General features: G+C 34.8%; 1 protein-coding gene across 1 annotated transcript; it reads left to right on the forward strand.

Moving 5' to 3' along the window:
* The first annotated feature begins 9,199 nt into the window (after window positions 1-9,199).
* Window positions 9,200-10,021, forward strand: LOC117176642. Its single transcript, XM_033366896.1, has one exon. The coding sequence runs from the start codon at window positions 9,200-9,202 to the stop codon at window positions 10,019-10,021; it is 822 nt and encodes a 273-aa protein (XP_033222787.1).
* The last annotated feature ends 242 nt before the right edge of the window (window positions 10,022-10,263 follow it).

A 10,263-nucleotide genomic window follows, 5' to 3' on the forward strand; every position in this document is an offset into this window, starting at 1 on the left:
CAGCCTTGGAGGAGATTATGTTGAGAAATAAAAAAAAAAAAATTCTTAAAAACGTTGTTTTTCTTGGTCAGGCCGGAAACTTATCAATCCACCCTCGTATTAAAAATGTTTTAAACCAAGAATAATTTTTTAAGATTGCAGAATGCTTTGCTATTAAGTAACTCGAAAAATACCAACAGGTTCCTAAGAGATCCCTTTGCATACAGTAGATCACCCCCTGTGATAATAATATTACATCAACTATTTGAGATGAAGAACATATAATTTGAGTAATTTGAATGCTCTTGCTAACATTTATGAAATAAATTAGGTACATAATTATTAGAGTTGACTGCTACAAACGATGAAATCATCTTTCACATAATAGAGTGATCTGCTGAAAAGATTCAATTTAATGACTTGAAACAATAATATATAATGCAAGGACACAGAGAATCAAAAATTTAAAGTGAAGTATTGAACACGCATATTAAAATGCACTATTATGTATAACAGCTGAAAATCTTGGTTTTTTTGAGAACCAACATTTTGTTTTAAATTGTAGTTGAATAAACCCATTTAAAGGGGCCAGGATTTCAAGTTAACAGAATAAGTAAATGAAAAATTAGTTTGATTAAGAAGAGGTCTTTGGTTAACAGAGGTTACGATGGAGTGCGCCACTATCAGGTACGCTACTTTTCATATAGTTGTAACCAAGCTTCTCCTGTTAAATCTTGTATTCTCTTAAATCAAGGTAACTAAACTCTCCAAAATGTATGTAGAAGAACGAGAAAGAGTAGAGGGGGAATAGGAGGAGGAGAAGAAAAAGGAGGAGGAGAAGGATGAGGATACAGTAATGGTGTAATTAAGACAAGTAGGTACTGAAAATATTGGATTCAATGATTATATCATCTGAATCGTATATTGTGTGACATTTGGATGTGCAAATAAAAGGAGCGCAACAGCTTTAAAATAACAACGAAAAAACTTAAAGAAACTGCACACCTTGTTCATGCGTACTAAGTGTATCTCCACTCTTTGTACTGCACTCTGCAATAAGTTTGATTACCAAGAGGTCCTTGGTTTACAGGCATTATCATAGAGTGCGCCACAATCAGATATGCTGGTTTTCTTATAGTTCTAACCACGTTTTATTCTGTTGTTGAATCTTGAATGATACTTAATCAATTTAAATAAGCTCCTAAAATATATGTAAAAGAATAACAAAATAATATACGGGTTTGAGGAGGAAGAGGAGGATATGGTAATGATTTAGCTATGGTAAATAGGGTCTGAAAATATTAGATAGAATGATCACTTATACCGAATATTCTGTTTTATAAGATGATTTCCTAAACTACATTTAATTCAGGACATGAGGAGGAGGAGGAGTAGTGTAAAAGTAGGAAGAGGAGGAGGATGAGAAGGTGGTGGAGGAGGAGCATGATATAAACTCAGATTCCATGAATGAACAGCCATTTTTACTGTGTCAGTGGCAAGATGACTAGATGCTTAGCCAAGAATCATAAGCAAGTTGAAAGAGATTGTCATAAAATTTCAAAGGTAACTCGAAGTTTAACGCCATTGCAAGAATTTGACAGTTGGATTGATAAGGAGAGGAAAGAAATTCCTCAAAAGCATCACATTTTCAAACTGGACGAGAAACATGCTATTCTGGAAGCGTGGACACCACAATTTTCTCCACTAAAAAATCTATCATGCATCATCCAGAAATCTAAATATGAAGTGGAACCGCTTGTGAAGAAGCAAAAACTATCATATTGTCCAAATTCTTCTTCTGGATCTACTTTTTGAGTTTCTCAAATTCTCCTCCGTGGCTTTACTAAGGCTGGTGAAAGTGGCGTAATTGTAAACCGACTCTTGAGTTCTCTATTTCCTTTGTAGCAGTTTCGTAATAACAGTAAAAATGGCTGTTCATTCATGGCATCTGAGTTTATATCCTCCTCCTCCTGCCCTCGCCCTCCTTCTCTTCGTCCTCCTCCTCATATCCATCTTTATTTTACAGCTTCTCTTTCTTCACCTCCTTCTTCTCCAACTTCTCTTCTAAACAGTTAAAAGACAGTTAAACTTTTAGTCATCTTGTCACTAACAGAGTAAAAATGGTTGTTCATTCATGGAACCTAAGCTTATATCTTCCTCTTCCTCATCCTCCTCTTCTCCTCCTCTCCACCACCTCCTCGTCCTCCTCCTCCTCCTACTTCTCCTATACTCCTCCTCCTCCTCATGTCCATCATCCTTTTCTAACTTCTCTTTCATCACGCCCGTACGATTTCGTTCTTTAATCCCCGGTCATCTTTATTTGATATTTCTTAACATAGATGAAATGGAACCAACACTGTACAAAGTAAGCAATAAGTTAAAAAATTTGATATATAATTTTTATACGTTTATTGTAACGAAATATGTTAAGTAAATTTAATTTGTTTAAATGTATGTGTATTTATTGATTTTTCTTACCTGAATTAATTGTAGTGTAGGAAATCATGTTATAAAACAGAATATTCAGTATAAGTTATCATTCTGTCTAATACTTTCAGAACCTATTTACCATAAATAAATCATTACCATATCCTCCTCTTCCTCCTTAAACCCGTATATTATTTTTTTATTCTTCTACATATATTTTAGGAACTTATTTAACTTGATTTAGGATCATTCAAGATTCAGCAACAGAAAAAAACGTGGTTACAACTATAAGAAAAGCAGCATATCTGAATGTGGCGCACTCTATGATAATGCCTGTAAACCAAAGACCTCTTGTTAATGAAACTAAGTTTCAGTTTACTAAGTTGCTATAGTTGAGACAAAAGTATGTTCACGATTCTATTAATAAGAAATCCTTATCTATTCAACTGGATTTATCAAACTCATTGCAGAGTGCAGTACAAAGAATGGAGATAAACTTAGTACGCATGAACAAGGTGTGCAGTTTCTTTAAGTTTTTTGGTTGTTATTTTAAAGCTGTTGCTCTCCTTTTATTTGCACATCCAAATGCCACACAACATACTATTCGGATGATATAATCATTGAATCCAATATTTTCAGTACCTACTTGTCTTAACTACACAATTACTGTATCCCATCCTTCTCCTCCTCCACCTCCTCGTCCTCCTCTACTCTTTCTCGTTCTTCTACATACATTTTTGATAGTTTAGTTACCTTGATTTAAGATTTAACAAGATTTAACAAGAGAAGCGTGGTTACAACTATATGAAGAGCAGCGTACCTGATAGTGGCGCACTCCATCATAACCTCTGTTAACCAAAGAGCAATTCTTAACTACTACAATTTAACTACAATTTAAAACAAAATGATGGTTCTAAAAAAACCAAGATTTTCAGCTGTTATACATAATAATGCATTTAAATATATTCGAATGGAAAAAGTGGTCCAGAAGCATCCCTACCTATCTACTGAGTGGGTATTTTCTAGGAGTCCAAAAATCAGAAACTACATTGATTTTTTGGAGATACGCACATCGACTGAAAAATAATATTCATTATGGCTGTTATTTTTGTAAAGACTAGAGGTGAGTAATAATTACGCTTAAAATGACCATGTTTCTATTTTATAAGTAAGTTCCATTAATGCAGATATTATCTTTTTTCAATACAGTTATTAAGGGTGACGATTTACATGAATTGCTATAAACACTTTAGCAAAAGAAATTATCAAAACCAAATTATAATATTAATGCTAGATAAAGGTTTTGGAACAATTTTCAGCAATATTATGACACTGCTTGATCTGGGTGATTGCTTATTAATAAATCAAGTGCCTAAACGATTTTCTCTCAAAAACAGTAATTCCCTAACAAAAATTTAAGGAAAGAAGTTTTTATTCGATCGAAAGATTTCTTTCTCCTCTCAAAAGATCTATCCGCGGTATAGACAGTTGAAAAGTTAAAACATTTCTGAGCAATCAATTCTGAGGTAAAACTGTTTATGTATGATAATTATGTTAAAAAATCATTAGAAAGTGTAGTATTAGAAAGTGCAGAAGGCGAAAAAGTTATATTTTTTCTCAGACATGCTAAAAATGATTTTATACATTTTTCTTGTAAATAAAAAATTTAATTGTTATTAATAATAAATAAATAATGAAAACCTACCAAAGATGTTCATAATCAGGGGCCTTTTTTGATTTTATGAAAAACAGTAATCTCGAGGACCTGTTAGCGCATACAGAAGTATGCACTAACAGGAAAAATCTTAAAAAATCTTCATATTTTGCACTCACTCTGAAATAAAATTTTCTCACGATTTGGAGGAGTTTCAATAATTTAAAAAAATTGTTATGACACATGCACGATTTCAGCCCTTTTTGACGCCTATGAAGCGGGGCTAAAGCTCAACTTTCTACGCCCTAGGGTGTAAAAAGTGACGTCAGATGTCCCACTCACCGTAAAAACTGTAAGGAAATTTTGGTTTCAGATAATAGAATTTTGTGGTAATTTTAGGAAAGTTACCATATATAATTGATGAAATTACCGCAAGTTACCAAAAATTTCAGAAAACTTTAGAAAATAGCCGGAAATTTATAAAAATGTTAAAAATGGAATTTTCGGAAAATTATAATACGTTTCCATATTTACCTGTAAAATTAACATAAATAACCGAAAATTTACATACATTTGTTGAAATATATAAAAATGTTTACAGGTTGAATTTTGGGTAGTTTATGGTAATTTACCATATTTACGTGTGAAATTACTATAGATACCAAAAATTTTCATAAATTTCTACACATTTTTAAATAGAATTTTAGGAAATTTATGGTTAGTTACCATAATTTACCCTTAAAATTACCAAAATCATGCTTCCTTTATTCGAAATCTAATATGGGCTGAAGTCATGACTCTAAACATTTTTCGGAGTCATTGGAATATAAAGATAAAATGACATTTTTTAAAGAAATTTCGTTAAAGTGGAAAATTGAAAATTTTTAACTTCTATCAATTATTTTTAACTTAAAAGATTAAAATAAAATTTTAAGTCGACGTTGTCATTTTCAATCATCTACAATTTTTTTAACTAAACCCTTTTAAGTAGAAATTAAGTTATTTTAGTTTCAATTAGCTACACATTAGTGATTTTTTACTTTTTTCAGAAAAGTTTAAAAAATATTCTCCTTTACAACGATTTAAATTTATCTCGGAACTTTTAATATATCCTGAAAAAATATTTTTATATATTTCCCAAAATTTAGGTAAATTCTCTGTTATTTATGATAATTTTACATAATAATTTTGTAAACCGACTGAAATCTTTTTAGTTATTCTCTTAGAAGCAAATTTTTTAAATGAAAAATAATTTTTAAATTTCCTAGAGATTTTAATGAAAACTGCTCTTCTTTCGAACACTCTAAAAATGCTTTAAAATCTACAAAAATTGTTGTTCTAAAACCTTCAAAAATCTACGTTTTTTTTTAAATTCTGAAAAATATTTTCAGTTTTTCATTATGTTTCACTTATTTCATAACTTCTAAGTATCCCTTAACCTTACTAGAAACCAGTCTAAATCAATAATTCTTACGTGTCAAATTATGTTTTGAATTCTTTTTAAGTATTCTGTTGAAATTAATTTTTTAAAATAAAAAATCAATTTCCAGAACATCGGAACGTAGCAGGGGTTAAGAAGGAAGACAAGGATTTCTGGAGATATATTCAGGAATTTTATGTGATTGGACTGTTAGAGACGTTGATAGAGAGAAAAGGAATGGGATGGAGTAGAGCGAAAGTTGCCCAGGGGGTATAGGTGGAGGCTACAGGGAAACGTCTAACTAAAGAGAAAAGAAAGGCTCAGTGGGGGAAATATAACAGGGGTTAAGGATGGATTAGAGGAGGAGGTTCATAAAGAGGGAAAGGGGAAGTGCGTGCAACTGATGGCTGTAAAGATAGAAGGGGTAATGTATAAGTTTGTGACTATGTAGAATAAGCATGGGATGGGAAGGATTAAAGAAAGGGTGGAAGTTACTAGGAGAGAGAGAGATGAGGGTATGGTGGTACTGGGGGGTGGGAGCGGACTTTAATGCGAGAATTGGGAGAAAGGAGGCCTGTACCGGGAAGGGGAGCGCTTCGAAAGAGAATTGAAAGATGCGATCATATATAAAGAGGGGGAGATTCTGAGAAACTGGATGGACGAGAGATGCTGAGGGGTGGCAAATAGTATGGTAAAAGGGGACGAAGAGAGAGAAGACATGTATGTGAGTAAGATAGGTGTATCGGTGATAGACTATATGATTATGAATATGCAAGGGTGGGAGGAGATAGATAAATTCGCATGAACGAAATAGGCGATAGAGAAGAATCAGGAGAAGTTGGGCAACGTAATCTTCGAGGGGGAGTCTGTGGACCAGATATGGGAGGATTTAAAAGAGAGAGGGAAGGATAGTGTGCAAAAGAATGTTTTTCGGAAGAAGAGGAAAGAAATGGTGAAGCCGTGGTGGGATAGGGAATGTAAAATGATGAAGAGAAAGGTGAAAAAGAAGTACAGGAAGTGGAAGGAAGGAACCGCTTAAAGGGAGGAGTACGTAGAAATGAGGAAGGAGTTTAGGGGTATGTGTAAGAAGAAAGGGCAAAAAAAGAAAAAGGAGCTGGAAAAGGAGTTGAAAAGTGTTACGACAGAAGAGGACGTGTGGAAAATAATCAATAGGTTTAGGAAACGTAGGGTGGGGATAAGTGAGAAGATAGGGAGCGAAGATTGGAGGAAATTTTGTGAGAATTCCTTTCAGGAGTCAGATACACGGACGAGAGATAAGGGGATTATTATAACGAGGGAGATAGATGGAGAGCAGCTGAATGGCGAGGAGATAGAGAAGCAGATAAGGAAGTTGAAAAATCGAAAGCAACAGGGCTGGACAAAGTATAGAACGAAGCGTGTCTGTTTGGTCCACAAGAGGTGAGGCAGAGGTTGAAGGGGTTAGTGACAAAAGTATGTAGTAGGGAAGGATTTCCACGAGGGTGGAGGGAGAGGTTGATCGTACCACAGTATAAGGAAGGGGATAAGGAGAGGCAGGAAAATTATAGAAGAAGGGCTATTGCCGAAGAAGCAGGCATGATTTAGGGAGGGAAGGAAAAATATTGAAAATATTTACTTCTTGCAGCACGTGGTGGACAGAGAACTAACCAATAAGGGTGCCAAAGTGTACGCGTTTTTTGTAGATCTAAAGGGCGCTCAATATTTGTGTGAGAAAGGCGAGCAAGGAAGTCAGCAACTTATAGCAAAAATGAGATGTGGTTGCATTAAGTATTATAATAGGTTCTGGCTTTCTAGAGAAAAGAGAATGTGGGCGTTGTGCGGAAGGGGCATGCAGAAGTTGAGCACTAGTTGGAGGAAGATGGAAAGGAGTGGAATAAGGCTGGAGATATTTTTGCATAAAAAGAGTGATAAAAGGGCAGTAGCACGAGTGAAGGGGGTGTTGTGTAAGATGGAGAAGAAGAGAAGGAAGGGGGAAGAGGCATGGAGAAGGAAGGATTGTAAATGGGAGAGGGAGTACATGTAAGAAACCTGTAAATATTGTAAATAGCAGTTAAGCATTAGGCGTCAGCCGTGGAGACAGAGGCTAACAATGCGAGGTTAAGCGAGGAAAGAAAGAAATGCGTGCAAGGCGAGGTAAGGCGCAACGAGGAAGGTTAGGGTCTAGAAGCGTGTAAGCAAGTCCATTTTTAAGGCCAGCAGGCCGAAAAACAAAAGTTTATCTATCTATCTACTAAGGTATAATACACAAAAAAATTTCAGTAGAAAAAGGTTTTTAAAGCTTAGTTTAGGCACGAAAAAGCTTTTACTTGCCCCAAGTGTTAACATAGTTTTTGCGCTCAAGTGCTCGCTAAAGCTCGCTTCTCATTGGTTGACTAGGCCCAACTTTCAGATTTTTGGTGCCCAAACTAAGCTTCACATAAATTTTCTCTGGTGAACTTCTTGTTTATTTTTTCTGCACTATCAAATAGTACAAGGGGATGTGTAGGTCATGAGACACCCTGTGTATTTTCTTTCGAAATAAACGATAATAATTTTGAAACTCATTTTCTTTAATCGCAAGGAAATTTGGGTAGAAAAAGAACTTGATGAAAGTCGTTTTTTTTTAGAGAATAAACATTTAAGATTTTAGGTGGAAATTTGATTGGTATTTTAGTGCTGAAAAAAGTCGCAAATTGTCTCATTTAAGGGCATTTCCTTGGTGAAAATAAGAATTTTATCCTTTTACTGTACTTAACATATTGTAGAAAGGACAACATGGTCAGGAAAGGGCTTTAAAAAGGCTAGAGTTTAGGCAATTAAAAAGAAAAGGAGAACGAGATGGGAGATAAATAAAGAATCATTGTTCTGATTCAAGATTGCAACCCTTATTTGTCGTTTCAAATTCTTTTTAAATAAAAAAAATATATAATCATTTCTTTAAATGGTAAAATGAGAGTTAACTTAATTGTTATCAACCATCCTGCTTTATTATTTTACCTTTAAGTTTCTTTCAAACTTACAGACTCGAATGTAGTTCTTGAGTTCCTAAACTTTTTTAGTAGCTAAGTCAAATAATTGATTTTAAGATTAGTGATATTTAAGTTTTATGAAAGGATTTGCATTTTTTTCTTATCTGGTTTTATTAATAATAGATTTGAAATTTTTTTAAATTTTTGTACTTTCTACTTATAATCGCATTCTTTTTGTGTCTAAAAAAGTTGTCTATATTTTATCGTAATATTTTTCACTACACCGACGAGTGTAAATTTTATCGATATTTTGTACAGTGCCATTTCCTTCGCTTTTCCTGTCTTTTGAAAGTTCACATTCAAAATTCTGTATATTTTTGTGGATACAGATTGACTTGATGAAGCACAGAAAACCTTTTATACAACTGTGAGACAGGCAAAAGAGACGTAAGATTTTAGAATGTCGAGTCCTGGATGTAAATAATAATCCTAAAAATAATCGAATTGTCCAAAATGGTTTCAACGAAAGAGATATTCTCTTAGAAGATAGGCGAAGAGATCTCTGCAGTGCAGATTTAGTTTAAAAAAATACCTCAAGACGTCCCTCTTGCCACGGAGAATTTTGCAAATGCATTTTTGGAAGATGTAAAATATCTAGTAGAGTCTGACTTACGTCAAGCCGGTCACACTGAACTCCCAAATGACAGCAGAACTTTGTTGGGCACTCCTGGCAAGACATCTTCTCTTATCTTTTGTGGTTCTGGCGAAGTAATGCACTTTGGCTTCGAGAGAGCGTTACTACATGAGTTGCAGTTTTTTGATAAAGGCGATGTAACGGAAATAGTAATAAAAATTCATTTTGACGGACTACCACTTTCTAAAAGCTTAAAAGATCAATTATGGACTCAACTCGGAAAAATAACAAAACCTCAGCCTTCTAGAGTATTTATAATCAGAGCCTATTACGGCAGAGGAAACCAAAAACTATCTTCCGAATTCCTAAAATGTTTCGTAGAGGAATATAAGAATCTGCATGAGACAGGATTCCTTTATAAAGGACGCAAAGGTACTCTAACCTTGTCGCAAATGATAGCAGATAGCCCTGCTAGGAGCTTGATCACTTGTACAAAGTCACATAACGGATATTCCGCATGTCCCAGATGTGCTGTTGAGGGCCAATACGAATACCACAAAATGATCTTCTTGGGAACAGATAGTCAGTTGAAGACCGACGAAACTTTCGCGAATCGCACTGATGAAGAACATCATGTAGGTGATTCACCTTTGGAAGAAATGCAAGTGAAAATGGTATCAGAAATCCCACTATACGTGATGCATTTGATTGATATAGGGGTGGTACCAAGAATGATAGGATCGTTATTGTCTGGTCGTCATTCAGGTAGACTCAGTGGCAAACAAATGAAAGACTTGTCCGGGCTTCCGCTATCATTGAGGGAGTGGATACCTAACGAATTCGTTCCAAACCGCGAGGTTTGGATGAACTTCTACGATGGAAGGCGACAGAACTTCGTGTTTTCGGCCTTAACCCTTGTACAGCAGCTCTTCAACCATTCTTGCCTCCAGAATATTTGATGCACTTTAAAACATTGCACAGTGCCATGCGAATATTACACCATCCACAAGATTATCTTCAGAAAAATCAATGTGCAAAGGAACAGCTGAAGTGGTTTGTGGATAATTTGTCACGTTTATATGGAGAAGGCCGAATGATCTTTAACGTTCATTGCACCTTACATCTAAGTGATGATGTACTGATTCACGGACCTCTGGATAGTTGCAGTTCATTCTGTTTTGTGAATTTCACGCAGTACAGT

This window comes from Belonocnema kinseyi, chromosome 7 (assembly GCF_010883055.1).
Source record: "Belonocnema kinseyi isolate 2016_QV_RU_SX_M_011 chromosome 7, B_treatae_v1, whole genome shotgun sequence".
NCBI lineage: Eukaryota > Metazoa > Arthropoda > Insecta > Hymenoptera > Cynipidae > Belonocnema > Belonocnema kinseyi.